This window comes from Musca autumnalis, unplaced genomic scaffold (assembly GCF_047663935.1).
Source record: "Musca autumnalis isolate F117 unplaced genomic scaffold, ASM4766393v1 scaffold_4, whole genome shotgun sequence".
Lineage (NCBI taxonomy): Eukaryota > Metazoa > Arthropoda > Insecta > Diptera > Muscidae > Musca > Musca autumnalis.
Genome location: NW_027411977.1, coordinates 52076454 through 52098931, shown reverse-complemented (window position 1 = coordinate 52098931; position 22478 = coordinate 52076454). Strand labels below are relative to the sequence as shown.

Genomic DNA, 22478 nt, shown 5'->3' with positions numbered 1-22478 from the left:
GCCATGACAATGAACTGGTGCAAGAAGCCAAGACAATGAACTGGTGCAAGATGCTATGACAATGAACTGGTGCAGATGCTATGACAATGAACTGGTGCAAGATGCTATGACAATGAACTGGTGCAAGATTCTATGACGATGAACTGGTGCAAGATGCTATGACAATGAATTCGTGAAATCATGTGTCACTCCCTTGTAAATTTCATTGGTGATTCACCTAAATTTTCACCTATGACATGTCACTTGCACCTATGATTCAACTCATGATTTGTCATCGAACATTTTCCTGGGTAGCCTTACGATTTTTTGAAATGTAAGTGCATATTTTCTATCTTCTGAAAGTCATTTACCCTGCGTTTACAAATGACAGGACAGTTGACTTCATGTATTGATTGTCAAAATCCCACAACTTGCCTGTGTGACGTAAGCGTCCAGACAACTGCGAAAACAGTTGTAAAATTATGAATGAAAATCACCGATTTCTTTTTGTTTTCCATTCACATATTTTGTTTTGTACATATTCTTTTGTTTTCAGCACATTTGAATTATCATCTCACTTCTTTTTCACAAAAATGTCAAAAATTTGTCAACCCGGCTGTCTGTGAAAAACTGATGGACAGCTGAGAGACAAACGACAAATGTATGCATGTGTTAGTAAATCAGAGTTGTATTTGAAGACAAACTGTCTGGTGTAAACGCCTAGTTAGGACTCGGTGAGCAATTTCAAGAAAATTAAGGGAGCTTTAGCCTTAATTTTTAGGCAATTCCTCTACCTTCCTTCCCAGTCCTTGGTTTTGGATGGCTTATGAGTTTTACGAAATCTATTATTTCTATAATTTCGTAACTTTTGCACATTATTTCAACTATATTCGACTAAATATTCAAAAATAAGCAAAATCTCCTTTTATTTCTGCTGTTTTTATAATGAAATATAACCATTTTTCTCTTTTCTGGGATACCGTTTTTTCCTTAGCCCTAAATTTTAATAATTTGATATAAAATATAATATTTTTGCTCGAGGGAACAAAGATTCTGTTTGCAATTATTAAAATGTATACTAATATTGCAGAAAAAGATCGATTTTGACCGGTTTTTTGCCAAAATATTTAAGAAAAGTTACAAAAACCGAATATTTTTGACGCATAGAAAACAGGGTTAACAACGTTTTCTTTGTTACACGGCGTTTATATTATAGCCTTTTGCAAGGTTAACCTTGTTTATGAGGATTTGTTTGAAATATAAGCAATGGAATTGACATTTAAAACCCAGTCGGTTTGTTAAATCCGGTTATATATAAACGGGGTATTATAGTACGTTTATATATAACCGGATTTAACAAACCCACTGGGTTTCAAATGTCAACTCCTTTACGTATATGTCAAATAAATCCTCATTAAGAAGGTTAACCCTGCAAAAGGCTATAATATAAACATGGCCTTACTCTCGCTTGGAATGTTGTGAAACCTACTTTATGAGAAAAGTCGGGAATTCGTACATTTTGCCAGGAGCATATAATAGCTGTGTCTGGTTACCCTAAAATTTGTAACAATTTGTACCAATTGTTGCTGGAAGTCGTCTGTTAACACAAAAAACCAGCAAAAGAGAGCGATTCGAGAGAGACATTTTGACAGTTCTTTCACTGAGAGCTTAGTCCCAATTTACATTAGGCCATTTTACTTGCGGCAATTGTCAGTTTGTGGGTGAGAGAGGGTGATGAGAGGCAAAGGGTTACCATATACCTCTCCTAAGGAAACTCGCCTAATGTAAATTGGGACTTACAAATTCTTGCTGGACAAATTTCTTCTAGCAAGCACTTGCAAGCTCTTCTTCTCCCTGAAAACAATCAATCAGCCGTTTTTAGTTTTTTGTTGATTTATGTTTGTGAACATTAAAAACAATTTTATTGTGGAAATAACATATAAGGTGTGTTCGTTTACTTTTCCCGTAACATTTACTCAGCAAGAAGTTACTGAGAATAAATACCAATTTTATGTTTGGTTTACATTCGGCGTCATTTCGTGATTTCGCGCGGAATCAAGCAAAATTTATCGTGATTTTGCATACAAAAATGAAATCATCTCATTTCGTGATTTCAGCGAAATCAACATCGAAATCACAGTACACATAATATACAACCCTGTTTTTGCCTAAAAAAGTACCAAAAGTTGCAACACTTTTCACGTGTCAGAATAAACAAGGTAGATGGTCAATTGCTGCAACAAAAAATTTTAGTATAAACATTTGTAAACAATGAGGAAAAATATTAAATTATTTTTTTACAATGCTATTTTTCATTGTGTTCCCTTACTTTTTTAATGGTAATGTTAGAAAAAAGTGCGAATTGTCAAAAATTGCTTCCCAATACAAATTTCTTAAAAATTACGAGAACGGAAAAATGGTGGAAATTGCAAAAACTCCAGCAGAAATATAAAAATTAACCTATCAGTTATCGTATTAAATGCCAATGAACATGCTGCAAGTGTCTACTAGGCCAAAATTGTATGGCAGAAAACAGGAGAAGAGGGTGTTATTCGGCCCTATTTTTGTATAAAGAGAAGTGCAAGTCTTGCTAGATTTCGGAGTACGGGAACGCATTTTGAGCACTAAACGGGAAAACTGCTGCAAGTAGTAATATATTGCAAGTTCTGAACACAAATTTTATCTATTAAAATTTATTATTAAGATGTCTCAACGAAAAAATTATTTTTTCATTTGTTAGTACTATACAAAATTAATACGATATATAGATAATTTTACGATAATTTTCGAAATAAAGCAGTAAAGTTCTACATTGTCGTATATTTTTGATGTCTAATTCAATTTACAAGAAATTGTTTGGAAGTTCATGTTCGATCAGCTGCGCATATGCATCTACCTTGATTATTTTTATATGTTTGAAATTAACAAAAAATAAGTGTAAACACCGGGGTGTATTTCAGGATTTCGTGAAATCCAGTGGATTTTGGAGCGCAAGTGTAAACTTGGTATTACTCTCACAAGAGAAAAAATTACAAAAAGTAAACGAACAGCATCTAGCAAAACACTTACAAGATAATAGCTGATTGAAAAAAAAAACAACTTTGGCGCAAATAAACAAAATCAACAAAGCCATAATTTGGAACAGTTTTATTGCACAAAATGAATAATAAAAGGAATTTGGATTTGGTGTGCTCCCCAGGAAAATATAAACGAGTAGCAAGTGGTATTATAAATTATACGAAGTATTTTTGTTTTAGTTAATATTGGTTATCTTTTAGATCCAGAGTATATGAATTCTGTTTTGTCCCAAATGACTTCGAAAGATTTTGATGAGATTGTGTTCTCGTCAAATCCCGAACCAGGAGTTGACGCGGTACAACTTGGTTTGGAATTGGCATCTTCATATTCTCAGGATGAGACAAATCCACAAGTAAATTCTGATGGTGATTCCAAAAAAATCACATGGTTGGATGCGATTCCGAAATTTAGTGTGGAAGGTACACGAAGAAGTGACCGAGTGTCTGGTAGAAATATTACGATGTACAAAGTATGGACCAAATTGGTTACCGTACGCACCAGCCAGACGAACGGACATGGCTAAATCAACTTCAAATTGCCCGAACCAGGGTATTTAGGGTGCAATGCGGATGTGTTTACAATTGGGCGTGGCCCACTATCCTAAACAAACTTCAAAATTTATTGGTGAACTGGTATCAGCCTTTATTAAAGCGAAATGTTTGAAGTTTTATGGGGGTACGGTACATTAATATAATCCATCTTCGAATTTTATGTGAATTTGGAAGGCCAATGTTTAAGCTTTGGAAAGTTATCTTGAACACTAGCAATTTATTCGGTGGCTGAATGTTTTTTTTTTATAACTTAAAGATAGTTATCTCAGGAAGTACTATTTTAAACTGCACATTTGAAGTTTTGTGTTGCCCCACTACAATGAGTGCTTACTATGCGCAAAGTATCGGTACCCCGTTCGGTTGTCACCTTGCGCTTCAGTCAGATGAACGGGTGGACAGAACAAAATTTACATCAAATTGCCTAAAAGAAATTTCGTCCAAAACATGAATCACTTGACCATACAGCCTGTTGTAAAGTATGAACACAAATTACAAAGCAATTAACAACCATTTATGAAGCGTCTACAACAAATATGTACCTGTTCTTCCAGCATCTTCTTGGTTGGACATATCCAAAGGTACTCCAGTCACCGCGCTTTGTTTTGTCACCTAAATTAAATTGTTAACCAAAAGTTCTTTTTTTATTTTTACTTGCTTTTTTTCCTTTGAAAGTGTTAAAAAATACATTTATTCTGCAAACTCTTGTTTGTTTTCAATTTGTTTGTTTACCGCAAAACAACTGATTAATGAACAGCTGATCTAACTTACGAATTCTTACTGGACAAATTTTTCCAGCAAGAATTTGTAAGTTCTCAGTCACACAACTGTCAAAAGTGCTCTCTCAATTCGCTCTCTTTTGCTGGATAATTGTGTAAACGAACAACATCCCGTAACAATTTGTACAAATTTGTACAAATTATCGCGTAAACGAACACACCTATAGTCTAATTGTATTGTTTTATGAAGAACAAATTTGTAAAGTGGAAAAATCATGGTTTAATAAGAAAGGTTAGCCAAAGCTTTATGTCAATTTAAATTTTTTCATTCGAGTATGCCTAAAACTTCAAAACAATATAAACAAACTGTGTATGTGTGTGTGGTGTTTGAATAATGTGCCAAACAATTTTAAAAACAATCGAATTCAATGATTTTTAAAATTGTTTTTAGATCATTTGTATGGAAGAAATTGGTGAGATTTGCATTGAAACAATCAGTTTATCATATTCACGACTCGATTATGTGGAGAAAACTTAACTCTTCATTCATTTTTCGCGTTTTTTATAAAATGCTAAAAAAATGGATTGTAAACAAACCCACTTGTTGCTTTTATTTTGAAGTTTTAGGAATTCAAGAAAAACAAGGGTTCTATAGATTTTTTTCATTTAAATCTACCTCTTTACTTATACCATGGGAAAAATACTTTTTTGTTTCATTTTCTTTTTTATTTTTAATAAATTGGACAAATTGTTCTGTTTTGGCAAGTCAGCTGATTGCTTGCTGGTTTTTGCTGGAAAGGTGTCTGTTTACTTTTTACAATTTTCTAGCAAAAGAGAATAAAAACCCCTTACTCTTGGCTTGTTCCTTTACTTTTGAAAATGGTAAAACCGGCAAAAGTAGCAAAAGTTGTAAAATGCTCCAATATGAATTGTATTGTGTCTGTAGTAAAGGAACGCTTTCCGAGTAAAAAGTGGTAAAACTTGAAGATTCTTGAACGTAAAGGAACAGAGCTTCTCTGAGAAAGTTCTTGCTGGACAATTCTTGCTGGGAAAGTAACCAGACAGACTTAATGTTTACAAAGACAACTTTAAAGCGCTCTAAGATCTCAAAATTGTCAGTCCCACTGTATTTTCTGGCATTTTATAAAGTAACAAACTCAAACATTCAAAGAAATCTGCAAGGGTCCGCTTTAACAAGTTATACGCGAAGTCTGACCTTAAGTAACGGCAATTAATCCACAAATAAGTTCCTATTTTGTCTAAAAGTTATCATGGACAACTAGAGACATTCGATAAAACAATAAAATGTAAAATTTGTGTTGCTTATTCAAAAAATTTTACGGTAAGTCCAAATTTACATTAGGCGAGTTTACTTGCGGCAATTGTCAGTTTGATGGAGGGAGAGGTGAGGCATATGGTAACCCTTTGCCTCTCAACACCCTCCCTCTATTAATTTTTTAATTTTTATAGAATTTACCGTTATTCGTATTATTGAATATATTTTTGTTGTATTTAATTTTTGGTCTGTTCCAGTACTGCAAGAATCTACTAATTTTTACTATTTTTTCCGATAACATAAAGGAAAAAATGTTATCGTAGTAAAAAATAGTAGCTTCTTGCAGGTTCTGGAACAAAGCATTTGTTCATTAGGCCAAAGATGTCAATATTTGGTCTGTTCCTTTACTTCTGAAAATGGTAAAACCGGCAAAAGTAGCAAAAGTTGTAAACTGATCCCATATGAATTTTATGGTGTCTGAAGTAAAGGAACGCTTTTCGAGTAAAAAGTGGTAAAACTTGAAGATTCTTGAACGTAAAGGAACAAAGCTATTATAAGATAGGAAAAGTCAATTGTGAAAAATTAACTGTAGGGGGAGTTAACCTCTGTTGCTACGACATCATAGCAACATTCTGTTAAACGAAAACTGTTACTCATTGGAATATTGACAAGAAAAACATTAAAACTCAAATTTTACGGCGTTGACTTTTGTTTTTTATTAAATAAAAAATAGTGAAGAAACAAATTTTAGCCACAAAACACAACGTTAATGTTTTCTGCCGCGAGAAATGGGAATCAAAACCCAGCAAAAAAAAATGGAAGTGGTGCAAGTTGGAGTGAGGATTTCATTACATGAATGGATGCGCTTCCAGTGGACTAATGAAAAAGGCAATCCTTTTCCTCACATTTGGATTACATCCAACAAGCACTTTTATGTATAAACGATAAAAAATTCAATTTTCATTCAACAAATAAAATTAAAGTAATACGGCGTTTATATTATAGTTTTTTTGCAGGGTTAACCTTCTTTATGAGGATTTGTTTGAAGTATATACAATGGAAATGACATTTGAAACCCAGACCCACTGGGTTAACCTTGTTATATATAAACGGCCTATAAGAATAAAATTAAAATGTCTTATTAATGGCCTGTTCCCGTACTTTACAAAGTGGTAAAAGTCGTAAACGATTTTCATACAAATTTTGTGTACGGGAACGCAAAACTCGTAAAAGTGGTCAAAATTGTAAAAATGGAGTGCTTCCTAGCTGCGTGCTGCGGAAGCAAAATGGAGTGCTTCCTAACTGAGTGCTGCGGAAGCAAAATGGAGTGCTTCCTTTCTGCGCGCTCCCTTGTAAAATTCACTGAGGAATTCATAGAAAAAGAAGCACTTCGTAACACTTGCACCAGTGATTTAACTGCTTCCGTGGATGCAAACTTTTTGCTGGGAAGCGATTGACATTGCTGTTATCAATTCCAGTGATTTGTGTAGCCATCTGTAACCAAAATGTGAAACTATTATCATATGTTTTTGGAAAATGCATTTGTTCGAGTCTTTATTGCTATACGTCTTTGATTAGGCATATGAAATAGAACTATAGTTCAAAAGTGTAAAATATCCGAATTTATCTTTTTGGTATTTTTTAATATGCAAAAAACGTAGCAATCATTAGGAATAATTAAAACTAGCGATATACTCGTTAAACCCCTAACTCAAATTATTCCGAACAGATAAAAACATACAATTTTTAAATGCGTTACAAACTTAAAAAGACGCTATTATTTTATGTTTACCTAAAGGCCTCCACTCACCTATCAGTCATGCTGTTGGGCCGATGAACCCTTTTTATATGTGTGTGCATGACAAGTGTGTAGCAAAGCCTTCAGTCAATTCTCGAAATCTTGAAATGTTCCTCCAAAAATTAACTAATTTAAAATGTTTCCTTCACAAACTATAGCTCTGTTCCAGAACTAAAAAGTTTTTACAATTTTTACCACTTTTACACATTTTGCGTTCCCGTACACAAAATTTATATGAAAATCGTTTAAGACTTTTACAACTTTTACCACTTTATAAAGTACGGGAACAGGCCAATTATTAGGTGTGTTCGTTTACTCAACAATTTGTACATATTTGTACAAGTCCAGTAACTTCTTGTAATCGACTAAGGTCTTTTGCATTGTACTGTAGAGTAAACGAACAACATCCAGTACAAATTTTGAGTAAACGAACACACATATTATGTATGTTACACCAATTGTAAAGAAGTTTTTCATGGCTTAAATACTCAGGAAATATCGCCAACATTACCTGGGAATCGAACCGCAGGCCTTTAGCGTGCAAGGCAGGTGTGTATACAATTGCACCACGGTGGCACCCATATACATTCTCAAATTTTCGAAAATTTACACATACTATCACAAATGCTGTCGGACAGACTGATAGGAGAGTGGACGCCTTTATAATAAAAAAGGCTTACAACAGTTCGCACATTTTGAAGAAAATGTACTTATTAGTACAACACCACACAAAGTTTGACTCCATTCACTTTAAAAAAAGCCATAAATTAATGCACGGTTGTTTAATTTGGTTTACTTACCTAATTCAGAAACCATAAATTCAGTGCAAAAATGCATTTTGTATTATAAAACAATATTACAGCTCCCAAAAGTATGCTATAATAATTTGGTGTAACTAATTTCGAAATTTCTTGTCCCATTTTTTGCTGTTCCCACGTCGTTGAGAGTATGGCAAACGTGGGAATGGGAAATTTTGCTCCCATGGGAATGTTCAGAATAGGGCTGATCGGCAATTTTGTTCAACGATATTGCCTTAAACGAATAAAGTATAAGCACATAAATAAAGCTCCTAGACTTGTTCCAGAAATAACATTATGGCGAAAATTATTTAAAAAAACTACATATGTTTCCTTTTTTGAATTTTGCTTTCTTCATTAAACATTTGTTTCTTTTATAAAAACTCTTGTGTTTCATTTAGTTATTAAAACTAACAAATTATACTCACACAATGAGTAAAACATAAAAAATAATAAAATTTCTTAACTTATTACAAGTATTATTACAAATATGCTAAATGAATATTAAAAGAATAACATTACGATGATGAATATGAAAAATACGAGATTAAGATCGTGAGGCAGGAATCGGAATATTTTTAATATTTCCAAAAATTAGGATTTTGTTCCATACGCCGTTGAAAGTTTGTATACCAAGTTTGTAACGTTGACAGAGGTACCATGGGTTGATTGCTCATCGGTGGTAATTCATGAGGTGTAACACTAAAGCTGGATGCATAATTAAAGAAATTCTCCAGCATTTTTTGACTGAACTGTAGGTTAGCATTGGCATTAGACTAAAAGAAACAAAGAAAATATGTAATATACAAATTACGCATCAGAAACAAAAAAAGCTTTTCTTTTATACTTACCACAGCTGGTGTCAACTGCGTTATGGTCATTTCTGGTTCTACCGATATACCAATTTGTGCAGTATGTGATATTTCCTGAGCACCAAATTGCATTGCATTTTCCTGAGCCTCTAACTCGTGTGACTTTTTTAATTGTGAAATTTTAAAAATGGCAGATGGTTTACTATTCGAAATGTGTCCTAAATACTGCCATGTTGGAGCCGCAGACGCATCTGGCCAAGAGAAATACACAGCCGCTGACATGCCATCAGGCAGGGGCTGAACACCCGTTAGGAATACAACAATATAGTTGACATGGTCGATGTCTGGAACATTAATCAGTAGCTTGTTTTCATCCACTGGTGTGAAGTCTGTTTGAGGCTGTGAGCAATGTTGAGATGCTTGCATTTCAGATGAATTATTCCACAAACAACTTACCAGTCTTCCAGAAATAATTAACCCAAACATATTTCAATGACACGATGATTTGTAAAAACAAAGGAGTAGTAAAATAATACAGTTTGCAACAGTTTAATGGGAACTCTTGTTTACGTTTGTTCTAGAACCTTTTATTCTTTTGACGTTTGGTTTGACCTCTGCCGGCCGATGTGTTGCCATATTTACTGCAAAATGACTGTCAATAAAAAAGTGACACTGTATCAGTGATGTCAATATAGCTTTTATTTATCCATCAAATTAGCGTATTTTTGCCCATTTTTATTCTAGGTTCACATTTACGAAATCCACTCGATTTCAACTGTCAATTCCATTGCTCAAACGTCAAGTGAAATACAATGGATTTCAGATGAGATTCCATTTGATGTATACGTGAAGGAATTTACGGTTGATATCCATTCTATTTCGTAAATGTAAACCAAGCATAAAAAGGAGTTTGCACTAGAGCAAGACATAAGCTCTGTTCCTTTACGTGCAAGAATCTTCAAGTTTTGCCACTTTTTACTCGAAAAACGTTCCTTTATTTCAGACACCATACAATTCATATGGGAGCAGTTTACAACTTTTGCTACTTTTGCCGGTTTTACCGTTTTCAAAAGTAAAGGAACAGACCAATATTTATACAAGGTAGAAGTGACGATCAGCTGTATTCTTACCTTTTTTGTAAATTTAGTTTTCAAAATGTAGTAGGGTCTACTCATGAAATTTGAAACATCGAAATTTGTTACCATAAAATTCTTCGTTTCGCCGTAAACGTGTAATAACAATGACCTACGACAATTCTGTATGCTTTATATTTACATTTTGATTCAAATTTGTTCTATTTTAGGGGATTTTCAAAATGTATTTATGTTTTTTCTGAACAAATTTTTGGAACGACCCTATTATTCAATATTTATCTTTGACAATTAGATTTCAATAACAACAATGTTGTTTTTGTAAATTTGTTAGTTGTTGTAATTCATGCATTTAACTTATATGAATATGCCTTGCACTAGAGCTTTTTGTCAGCTTAACCTTAGCTCTGTTCCTTTACGTGCAAGAATCTTCGAGTTTTACCACTTTTTACTCGAAAAGTGTTCCTTTACTTGATGTAAGCAAACAATTATGAGAGCAGTTTACAACTTTTGCTAATTTTGCCACTTTTACCATTTATAAAAGTAAAGGAACAGACCACTACTTTATAAGGATTTATTTGACGTTTATGCTATGGAATTGACGTTTGAACCCCAGTGGGTTTATTAAATCCGGTTAAGTGCAAACGGGGTATAAGGCCGTTTTCGACAGTCCAAGAGATCAAACTCGTTACAATTGCTCTGACATAGCGGGACTAAATTAAAAACTTCCTAAATATGCAAATTTGACCAATACTGCGCAACATGAGGTGTAGTGTGATATTTATGAACTCAAGACGTGTGTTTATAAAGTCAGTCTATGTCTTAAGTTGGGTTTTGTTACAAGTAGGGTCTCGTATCCCTGATCACAGAAATATATAACATTGTTGGGAAAGTTGTTTGAGATATGAGCCTCTGAAGTTTCGAAAACTTGTTGTGCTTCAATTTAAGGAAGATTGTAAGTTCTAGGACGACCTTCATTCCTACATGATTGAGACAACCAACTTAGTACCCCGGTTACACTTAACCGGATTAAACCAGTGGGTTTGGATTTCAAATGTCAATTTCATAGCGCAAATGTCAAATAAATCCTCTCAAAGTGGGTTAACCCGGCAAAAAACTCTAGTGTAACCGTACTATAGGTCTGGAAATTTTCTCAAGTTTCCTAATTCTTCAGGCCGGATATGATTGCCAACATATTATAACGGAATAGAAATCACTAGCCGAGTGGTGTGGTTTTCAAAACTCTATATTATGCATAATAATTGAAGAAAAAATACTATTATATTTTATGGAATCATGCCATTAATATTTGGGATTAGGATGATGAGAACAGCCTTTGAAAGAAATTTCTTTTCGATTCAAGCTTCCCAGCTAGCATTTGGAAAATTGTTTTTTTTTTCTTTTCAAAAATCACATTGCGGAGGCTTTTTGGAATCCTTTTGGTGATCAAAAACTGATTAAGTCGCTTATATGATCACAAAGTGGAGTGGCCTGTAATGATTAAAAGTGTTCAATTTAAAATACAACAACAAATGCGTAGCAATCACAAATAAATCATTGAGGCGTTTAAAATGTGACTATTTTTTCGTTATTTATTGTCACATTTTGATCATCTGAAGATTAAAAAATGCCTAATCAAAAAAGGGTCATGCAGGTGTTTGAAAAGTGATTAGAATTATGTATATTCTGAATACATTTGGAACAGGTAGGTGATTAAACACTGATTGTTTGGTTTCTTTTTTTCAAACATAACGGTTTGGTTGTATAATATAATATATTATAAGTATATAATACGGCGTTTATATTATAGTTTTTTTGCAGGGTTAACCTTCTTTATGAGGATTTGTTTGAAGTATATACAATGGAAATGACATTTGAAACCCAGACCCACTGGGTTAACCTTGTTATATATAAACGGCCTATAATTCTCATATACACTTTCTACAAAACTTTGATATAAATATCACGTATAATATTATGAATATTGACAAAGACAACACATGCTAAGTGAAACGAAGAAAGTGAATGAAGAAATGAAGGGATAATTAAAAGTCATAACAAAGCAGAAAAGAAAACGAAGGAAAGGAACGAATAACAAAGAATAATAAAAAAGAAAATTCTTTTAATTTGTTCGTCTGATAAAAAGACTCATAAACGATTATAAACATGATTCAAAAAAGATTCGAAAAAGGTTCACAAATAATCAACAAATCACCAATAAATGATTAAAATGCGACTCGAAAAAGACCCTATATACCATCAGAAAATGGGCAAAATGAAAACTAATGCGGAAGAAGACACATTTGTGATTTGTTTAGAAGAGTCGCCTGAGGTTACGTTTTTCTCCCGACAACGGAGTCATTTATGATAAGAAAATTAGCTCATATTCCAGCTTTTTAATCGTGCAGCCGGATCAAAAAAGACTCAAATTTGATTAAAAATTTCAAGAAATGCTGGCTGGGTTAGTGCGAAAACTCAACTTGCTCCCAAACTAATACAGATATGAGCCGCTCAGTGCACAAATCGATTAACTCCACTTTTTGAAAAATCGTAGATTTAAGTTTCAAAGTCCTTATATAGTCATAACTTATTATGTTTATTCTTTCGTTAAATGGTAAATATACAACAGAATACATTACATTATCGAGTTTCTTAACTTTTCGTTTTATGGAGTTAATCGATGTATGCCCTTATCGGCTCATATGATGCTGAAATTATGCAGTTTCCATTTCCCTTCAATAATACAACACAAGTTATATAGTAGTAATATTTGGTATCTTATTTAAAACTTAATACTATTAAATCCGCATAAACTCACTGGTGTGTGGTTTATCAATCATTTCGTTCAGTCAATATCATCTACATTCTTTAGTGTGAGATTCTTAAATCAAATTTGTAGCATTAAAAATATTGCATTATTTTAGGACCAAGTTATGTGGTTGTGGCAAGATTAAAACTATATATAATGTAAGCTGGCTTCTTATTCTATTCTTAACGCCGCCACATGCTAGCAGCACCAACTCCAATACCTCCAGAAGATACACCACGTCGCACAGCTTCCAAGTCTTCGGGGCGATTTTCTCTATAGGCTCGCTTCGAATCTTCAAATTCTCTCAAACGTTGATTATATCTATCGATTTGATCTCGCAATATAGCATCTTCATGCATTGCTCGACGTTCGTCAAATTCCAAACAACCAGATCCATCGAGACGTTCCAAATCCAACCACCCACGGAAACGTACACAAACACCATTCATTATGAAATACGATTTGATGTACACCTTACCATGTTCCTTATCGAAATCACATTCCTTGTCGTGTATATAAGGATTTTGAGTGGCATTAAATACCAATTGCAAATTTGTTCCCGAAGCTACAAATGATATTTCGGTGTGTCCTTCACGGCAACCATTTTGAAAACGTATTTGACGTTCCTCTAAAGCCCTTTCACGATAACCCGTATAGCGTATTTCACTTTCACGGCTAAGACGACGAAAAAGTTCATCACTCTCAAATTTGGACTTTTGGTCCGGAACCACCCTGGGCATCTTGAAGATGAAACGTGGTTTAGGTTGCTCATAGAGACCAATGGAATCGTATGGCAACATACCAGCTAATGCAGCCTCGTTCACGTTCATTGTGTTTTGATTCTCAAAGAAACAGCAAATTTGGGCTTGGGAATAATCCACCCACTTATGTTGAGCCGCTATTTTCGTTGATTTTTATTTCAAACGATGGAGAAGAAAGATTTATTTGTTTATATATTCTGCTACTTGTAATTCAGCAAATTTTTTTGTCAGTGGCGTTAAATTTCTTATAACAAGAACGGTATGAATCGAATTGTATTATACTTATTTTTTTGCGGTTTTTCTAGCAGAGAACAAAGTCGTGCTAAATAGTTTACCGGCGTTGGCAAACAAATGCCATCTCGGGCTATCAATTTTCAATGATTTTCCAATACAATGGTAATGTAAATACGCGTAAATGAAAAGCAATTAATAGGTTTTTTCGTTTACTCAACAATTTGTACAAGTTCAGCAACTTCTTGTAATCGGCTAATACCCCGGTTACACTTTACCGGATTAACCCAGTGGATTTGGGTTTCAAATGTCAATTCCATAGCGCAAATGTCAAATAAGTCCTCATAAAGTGGGTTTGAGTAAACGAACACACATAATGTTGAACACTAAATATGTGCGTGTTGCGTGTGCGTTCTTCAAAACAAAACATTTTACATTTTCAACATAATGCTTGGTTTAAATTTACGAAATCCACTCGACTTCAACTGTCAAATCCATAGGTTAAACGTCAAATGAAATCCAGATGAGATTTCATTTGACGTTTGAGCTATGGAATTGACAGTTGAAATCGAGCGGATTTCGTAAATGTAAACTTAGCATAATAAAATATATTAAATTGCATGGTTTAATAAGAAAGGTTAGCCAAAGCTTTATGTCAATTTAAATTTTTTCATTCGAGTATGCCTAAAACTTCAAAACAATATAAACAAACTGTGTATGTGTGTGTGGTGTTTGAATAATATGCCAAACAATTTTAAAAACAATCGAATTCAATGATTTTTAAAATTGTATTTAGACCATTTGTATGGAAGAAATTGGTGAGATTTGCATTGAAACAATCAGTTAATCATATTCACAACTCGATTATGTGGAGAAAACTTAACTCTTCATTCATTTTTCGCGTTTTTTATAAAATGCTCAAAAAATACATTGTAAACAAATCCACTTGTTGCTTTTATTTTGAAGTTTTAGGAATTCAAGAAAAACAAGGGTTCTATAGATTTTTTCATTTAAATCTACCTCTTTACTTATACCATGTTAAATTGTAATTGAAAAAAAAAATTATAAATTTATATGTACAATCTTATCAATAATGCTTGGTTTACGTTTACGAAATCCACTCGATTTCAACTGTCAAATCCATAGGTTAAACGTCCAATGAAATCCAGATAAGATTTCATTTGACGTTTGAGCTATGGAATTGACAGTTGAAATCGAGTGGATTTCGTAAATGTAAACTTAGCATAAAATTGATAACCGTGTTACAGCAAGCCGTCTGATGTAAATGCGCTATAATGTAAATATTTGCTCTGTTCCGAACCTGCTGGAATCTACCATTTTTAAATTTGAATTTTTGACATACATACATATGTATTTATAAAGGAAAACATTTTATGTCTGTTTAAGAACCTGCAAGGATCTACAAATTTTTATACGATAACAATTTTTCTTTTTTGAAAAAAAAGACAAAAATAGAAATTAGTAGATTTGTGCAGTTTGGAACAGACCATATATGTATGTCTGTTTCAGAACATTTACTATGACTTAAATTTTTTCACCACAGGTAGCGCTTTCTATTCTGATTCCAACGATGTATACTTTTTGTCCCGGAAACGTATTTTGTTCCCATACCCGAGATTTGCACCTGTCCATAGGAGAAAGTATTAAATCCCGCCTGTTAGGCCCATACCTAATTACGGACGTATAACCAGGGCGTGTGTGGTGAAAAAAGTAGAACACATGTATTCTTATGAGAACTACCGAAATACGTCGAGCGTATACTTTTTGTTAGTTGAAAAAGTTTAACTTTGACAGAACGTTATTGTTCGTATGTGTGTGTGTTTTGTATTTGAAAAACAAAAGCCCAACAAAACATGAAATACAATTCATTGCAAAGGAAAATTATTTGTTTTACGAATGAAAACATTTAAGTAAGTTTCGGTCGCGGATTTTGTCTTTTAAATGTGATTTGGGACTCAACGTATTTGGGTAATACGAACGCTCAGAGAGCGTTGTTTTGGTAGGTTGGTGAAATATTTGTGTACGTCCCGTCGTTATTTAAGTCCATATTTACATTAGGCAATTTTCCTTGCGGCAATTGTCAGTTTGATGGAGAGAGAGCTGAGGCATATGGTAACCCTTTGCCTCTCAGCCCCCTCTCTCACCTACAAACTGACAATTGCCGCAAGTAAACTCGCCTAATGTAAATTGGGACTAAGTTTAGCAGTTAGACTATGAACTTATACTTGGTCTGTTCCTTTACTTTTGAAAATGGTAAAACCGGCAAAAGTAGTAAAAGTTGTAAACTGCTTCCATATAAATTATATGGTGTCTGAAGTAAAGGAACGCTTTCGAGTAAAAAGTGGCAATTCCATACAATATCCGTCAAATAAAATCCAGTGGATTTAGAACATTTGACATTGAGTGGATTTTTAATTCTAAACGCACTATTAGGGAAAAATTTACAATTTAAAAGAAATTTTGTTTCCATTCCCGAGATTTGCACCTGTCCATAGAAGAATTTTCGAGGCCTTTTCTCGGGGAGTGTACACCGTCTCAAAAATTCGCGAAAATAAAATGACTGTTCTATCCCGATGACCAAAAATAAATGCCTATTTTTCAAAGTACTATCGGAAAATTGATCAAAAAATCATTTCGCGAAGAGCTAGAAACATAATTTTTATGTGTTTGATACGGAACAGACTTTAGACTTTAAATCCCTAGAAGATTAGAAACGTAGATACATTCGTGTTGGGATAAATAAGCTAATAGTACGTTTATATATAACCGGATTTAACAAACCCACTGTGTTTCAGATGTTAATTCCTTTGCGTATACGTCGAATAAATCCTCATTAAGAAGGTTAACCCTGCAAAATGCTATAATATAATCATGGCCTAACATTAACAAAATTTTAGTTGTTCTATTCTACTGACGTGGAGTGTACATCTTCTTTTAGCAAATGCGTCTCTTAGAAGTGCCTGAAAAAGGGTTAAAAGGCGACTGTTGTCATTTTACAAAAACAGTTTCATTGAACCATGCTCATTATCTCATTTTAACCCTTGTGTAGAATCCCTTGCGTACCTTACCCTGCGTTTACACATGTATTGAATGTCAAAAACCTCAAACTTGCCTGTGTGACATAGGCGTCCGGACAACTGCAAAAACAGTTGTAAAATTATGAATGAAAATCAACGTTTCCTTTTCGTTCTCCGTTTACATATTTTGTTTTTGTAAATATTCTTTTGTTTTCAACACATTTGAATTATCATCTCACTTCTTTTTCACTAAAATGTCAAAAATTTGTTAACCAGACTGTCTGTAAAAAAAATGATGGACAGCTGGAAGACAGCCGGCAAATGTATGTATGTGTTAGTAATTCAGAGTTGTATTTGAAGACAAACTGTCTGGTGTAAACGCCTAGTTACCTTAGATCAAAAAAGCGATTGTTTACACTCATTTATTTTGTACAACGTTGAACATATAGAGGCCATTAGTCTATCGGAGTATTATATGGAACGGTGGGTTCTAATCCCGGGCCAGGCGACAACAGATTTTAAAAATGGTAAAATTATGTTGACGAAAATTCAGTAGTAATTCAGTTAAGTATGTAAAGTAGTAATAAAATAAAAGCAAAAATGTAAAAATATGAAAAATTACAAATTACAATTATAATAAAACAATAAAAAATAAAAAAATTAAATTTATTTTTTTCGTCAATGCCAATTTTATCGCTTTTATAACTTCCAGTTGTGACGGAAGCGTCAAACCAGTTAGTCATTTTATCTTTTTGAATAAAAATGCGACTGTGTGAGTTTTTCAATACTGATCCCTGCAAACATTTGGAAGATTGTTGGACAATGTTTGGATCAGATTATTCAGATATATCTTTCCGGTGATCTTTTAGCGAATTTTTATATAAAATTCACCAACGCGAGTAAGTTGCCATTCGTAGACGATTCTCAAAAATTATTGTTTATAAACAATCGCTACGACGAATCTTCTACTATGCTTCTCGGCGATTTTTCCGCGAATTTGTATTATGTTTCGCTGTTGTTAGTGCAGGCGAATAATATATTATTCTTCCGAAGCCCGATCACGGGATTGTTACTAATAGCCCGTTTAGACTAGTCATTTTAAATTGACTCGATTTCTAAATCCAACTTTCAAATCCTAGTTGTTTAGACTAGTCTAAAATGATATAAGATGCCAGTCAGCTGATCTTTGTTTATGGGTACTTTACACGATATGTATTTTACATATGGGTTGTCACTTTGCGTATACATTTTGTATATAAAAAGTGACAATCCATATGTAAAATACATATCGTGTAAAGTACCCATTACGTATACATACGCGAATTTGCAAAAAGAATTGCTTGAAAAATAAAAATTGAATGGAATACTGCAAAAAATAAACTGACAAATTGCTTTTAAATATGTTGTTTACAAGTTATATTAAATTAAAGTTACATCCATTTTATTTTTATTTAATATTTTTCCGCTTCTGTTTGTTTTTGTGTGGTTGTGTTTACAGTTATTTGAAAAATGTAAATAATAGGGTTATGACTTTTTTACAACCTCACATCCCTGTGTCATATTTTGATGAGCTTTTGCATAAGATTAGATAAAATCTTAATTACAAGGTGATTCGATAGAAAAACTCACGCATAAGTTTTTATAGATGAGCTTTTGGGAAAAAAATTTTGGAGTCACTTTAATCACATAAATAACTCAAAACAATCGTTAAAGCTACACGACATATCCAGAATGACATAAGCTTTTGTTTCTCACCAATTTTATCGTCATATTATTACATATACATATATCATTTTATATCATATCGTCACCATAAATGCCGGAAGACGTAACCGACATGAAAATCGAAATTCGTTTTTTGGTGGAATCTGATACATTAAGCAAAAATACATGCTCTGGCAAAATTTCAAAGTTCTGCGTTTAAAAATAGCGATCCTATTCACGAAATGCCAAAAGACGTAACAGCATACTGTAATTTTCATAAAATACAAAAGGCGTAATCCACATTATTTGAAAATTAAACAGCAGTACAAACAATTAAGTCTTTGATTTTTGCAGCAATTATAATGCCAGAGAGAGGGTATATTGAGCTGATTACGGAAATGTATAATTTCCTTTGGGGCGGATCCGGTTATCCGGTTATTTGATCCGAAAGTCCGGATTAAAAAACCGGGTTAGACCCGGTTCTACTGAACCTATTACTACAAAGTGGGTGTCGTTTGGAAGCTTATAGAAATCCTATCACATGGCCTGGTTATTTTAACCGGTTCGACTCTTATGCGGCTTATTTCCCTATATGTTTAGTTTGACTCTCAGATGACGATACCTCATGACTGGTGATTCCGTTTTAAAAATTATAAAGACCATTCTTGTTGCTAATTTTTACATCTACAACTTTTACTTTAGGCGGTTTTTGTAACTCGAATATCTTTTTGCACCAAAATTCAGATTTGTGGGAATTTTGGATATTTCCACTTATACGCAGGTCATAGGCAAAACCCAGGTTCGGTAAAATGCCGAAAGTTTTAATAAAAAAGTGATTGAAGTGTCTAATTGAAGATGATGTCAGAAGACCGACCTATGCCATGATTTAGATAAACCACCCAAGAACAACAAAAAAGTAAGTGGTTATTTTGAAGACAAATGGCAACAAAAAGTGATGCACGTGACAAGTCTTATGAGACGTTGACCCGAAAACGTGAATATGCTCAAATTTTTCGTCGGTCTAAAACAAAGATGTTTTTTAAAGACAACTACGATTATAGTGTAAGTTTGCCGAAAAATGTTCTTATCAACCCGTGGTATAACATATATAATGGCTTGAGATTGGATAAACTCAACTGATTTTTATGATATTCAAACAGGTCTAGAGAAAAACGCAACTTTTCTGTATTGTTTACTTATGCAAATAGACAGGAGATCCAATAAACTGCAAACATTAGCGTTTGATCCGGAGAGTTTGTGGCAATGGATAGATACGCACAGGGGCTAAAAGTTTCAAAAAAGAAACTTCAGCACCTGCTAGTCCTAAAACACATAATTCCAAGTGATTGTCATTACATTTATGGCAACATTCCTTATCAGAATTAAAAGTTACATTTAAATTGTTACACATCACTTAATATATATTAACTATATTTTTTGGATAAATTGACTTAAATACCACAATAAATATAATATTCTGGATCTGATGTTTTAAATATAATACACTTGATATTATAAGTAATTGCAGTGCTGGTTGGAATAGACGTTCACCTAATTGTGATCTACTGAAATATCACCGTTAAGATTGGGATTTGAACCCAACACCGTCAGATTGCTAGTTTAAAGTTCGCTTAGCCGCGTAGGCCAATAAACTAGTTCTAATTTAATTAAAATTGTCCATTTATACTACTTTTTTCAAATGTATACTCAATAAATTGTGGGTTACGTCGTTTGGCATTTCAGAAAAATACAATACCAAAAGACGTAACCCACACAGCTTCTAACATTCTGGAAAAAAATTAAAATTTTTTCTAAAAATATGTTTCTTCTCTGTCTTAAAACACGATACTAAAGATTTTCGGTATTTTATAACACCGTTTTCATTTTATAACGTTTTTTGCTTCTCCTGTAAAGTTTTATTTTTGTGGGTTACGTCTTCCGGCATTTATGGTGACGATATATAGCTTTATTCCATGGGACCTTTTTCAATATTTAAATGGAATAAATATTATATTAGTCATTAATAAGCAAAATGTCACTTATTCGTGCAACGTGAAAAAAATTTTGGAGCAAATTTTTAATAGGCAAAAGTTCATTCACTCTCGCTACAGGAAATCATTTTTGAGAAGAAAGGTCAAACAGTCATAACCCTAGTAAATAAACGACACATGAACATAGTTGCCAATATTGGTACAGACTGCAATAGTTGCATTGCGAAAAGCATTGTTGTATATCAAAATATTTCGATTTAACATTTGATTTAAAACAAATCCAAGTTTTGATTTGATTTAATTTTGTATGGTAAATCAGATTGGATTTGGGTGGATTAAGCACTTAAATCGAGATAATGCCCTTAATCATCGTATAAGGGTATAGTCTAAACGGGCTATAACTTTGATATAACCCAGCATACCATTCCTATCGAAAACGATTTCGTTTTCCAATGTTTCTCGATAGTTTTGCGGATATTTTGTTCGAGAACAACACACGAGAATGAAATTAAAACGATTCATTCGTCGCTCAGTTTGTGGCAGGAAAACCTTCGATTTCGAATATCGGCAATAATATTATTAGCGAATGTGGCGAAGTTTTTATTTCTTTGTTGTGTTCGCGACTCGTTATGTAACTGTTGATAAACATTAGGCCTGTTCGATAACTTCGCAAGTAAAAAGTATTTGCCAGTTCTTGCAAGTACTTGCAACTACTTCTCATTTCTCTTTATTGAACAAGATTGTTATCGAACAGCATTTTGTAACAGTTTGTATAAATTTGTGCAAACTTTTGGGTTATCGAACAGACCTATTGTTGTCTTGTTCTAAAATTTTGCCTTTTTTTAGTATTAATTTTTAATTAATTTCTCGTTGGAATCGAGCTTGATGATCAATCAATAATGCAAGTGAAAAAGGAAAGCCGACGATTCGAACCCTCCACCCACCACTATGTGACATGACATGTTTCGCCTTTGGTAAAGGCTCCTCAGACATATCGGATGTGGAGCGACTTCGCTGTCCTCGAACTTTTCTTCTTTTAAATGCATTTTGTTTTTTTTTTTTACAACCACAATGGGGAGTTTCCCATTTAGTTGTGCTTTCATGACAAACGCTTAGCGTTGCCTTTGAAAGTAATGAGTTGTCTTGTGTTTGGCAACCTACCCATATGTTGTCTTTATCAACACTTATGGCCTGTTTCACTAAGACGAATCGAATTCAAATTCGTTCGAACTACAACCAAACTTCTGTTTTTTGAAAAAATATTTGATTCATTTGTGTTTTCAATCAAACAAAAACAGTTTGGTATTAATTCGAACGAATTTGAATTTGAATCGTCTTAGTGAAACAGACCATTATTAGGTGTGTTCGATTATTCGACAATTTGTACAAATTTGTACATGTTCAGTAACTTCTTGTAATCGGCTAAGGTCTTTTGCATTGTACTGTAGAGTAAACGAACAACATCCAGTAACAATTTGAGTAAACGAACACACATATTGTTTATATTATACGTAGCATTTATATCGAAATTATTTAAAAAAGCAAAGGGGGATTTTTTACAAACAACATAAAATTATTTTTTGAAACAAAAAAAAAAAAAAAAAAAAAAAAATCAAATTACAAAATGTTTCTCGAAACAATTTTTCTTGTGATGAAAAAACATTCACCAAATGTTCGAAAATTATATCGTTTTCGGTAGTTCTTTCTTGTGAAGAAAAAACATTCACCAAATGTTCGAAAATGATATCGTTTTCGGTAGTACTTTTTTCAGTACCATTTCACCGAAGTACCCCGCGGCCAGTTCAGTACCATTTCACATACTCTAGTCTAGAAAAAATGTATGTAT

At 33.3% G+C, this 22478-nt stretch overlaps 3 protein-coding genes across 3 annotated transcripts; 1 reads left to right on the top strand and 2 right to left on the bottom strand.

The window, feature by feature from the left end:
- The first annotated feature begins 2997 nt into the window (after positions 1–2997).
- Positions 2998–6597, top strand: LOC141403443 (uncharacterized). The gene is made up of 2 exons (XM_073985846.1): positions 2998–3202; positions 3258–6597. The coding sequence occupies exons 1-2, from the start codon at positions 3139–3141 to the stop codon at positions 3578–3580; spliced, it is 387 nt and encodes a 128-aa protein (XP_073841947.1). The 5' UTR covers positions 2998–3138; the 3' UTR covers positions 3581–6597.
- A 1927-nt stretch (positions 6598–8524) lies between these two features.
- On the bottom strand, positions 8525–9634 carry LOC141401452 (protein OPI10 homolog). The gene is made up of 3 exons (XM_073981711.1): positions 9464–9634; positions 9047–9406; positions 8525–8971 (listed from the first exon to the last, which is right to left on the bottom strand). The coding sequence occupies exons 1-3, from the start codon at positions 9491–9493 to the stop codon at positions 8774–8776; spliced, it is 588 nt and encodes a 195-aa protein (XP_073837812.1). The 5' UTR covers positions 9494–9634; the 3' UTR covers positions 8525–8773.
- A 3217-nt stretch (positions 9635–12851) lies between these two features.
- Bgb (core-binding factor subunit big brother) lies at positions 12852–13999 on the bottom strand. Its single transcript, XM_073980274.1, has one exon. The coding sequence runs from the start codon at positions 13735–13737 to the stop codon at positions 13090–13092; it is 648 nt and encodes a 215-aa protein (XP_073836375.1). The 5' UTR covers positions 13738–13999; the 3' UTR covers positions 12852–13089.
- Positions 14000–22478: the final 8479 nt, after the last annotated feature.

What these genes read in the sequence shown, in the direction of transcription:
- LOC141403443 (XM_073985846.1), top strand. Translation starts at nt 3,139, where the DNA reads ATGAATAATAAAAGGAATTTGGATTTGGTGTGCTCCCCAGGAAAATAT. An exon ending in ATATAAACGAGTAGCAAGTG is followed by an intron (nt 3,203 to 3,257) that starts GTATTATAAATT and finishes GTTATCTTTTAG; the next exon opens with ATCCAGAGTATATGAATTCT.
- LOC141401452 (XM_073981711.1), bottom strand. Translation starts at nt 9,493, where the DNA reads ATGTTTGGGTTAATTATTTCTGGAAGACTG. An exon ending in TAATTATTTCTGGAAGACTG is followed by an intron (nt 9,407 to 9,463) that starts GTAAGTTGTTTG and finishes CATTGCTCACAG; the next exon opens with CCTCAAACAGACTTCACACC. An exon ending in CGCAGTTGACACCAGCTGTG is followed by an intron (nt 8,972 to 9,046) that starts GTAAGTATAAAA and finishes TGTTTCTTTTAG; the next exon opens with TCTAATGCCAATGCTAACCT.
- Bgb (XM_073980274.1), bottom strand. Translation starts at nt 13,737, where the DNA reads ATGAACGTGAACGAGGCTGCATTAGCTGGTATGTTGCCATACGATTCC.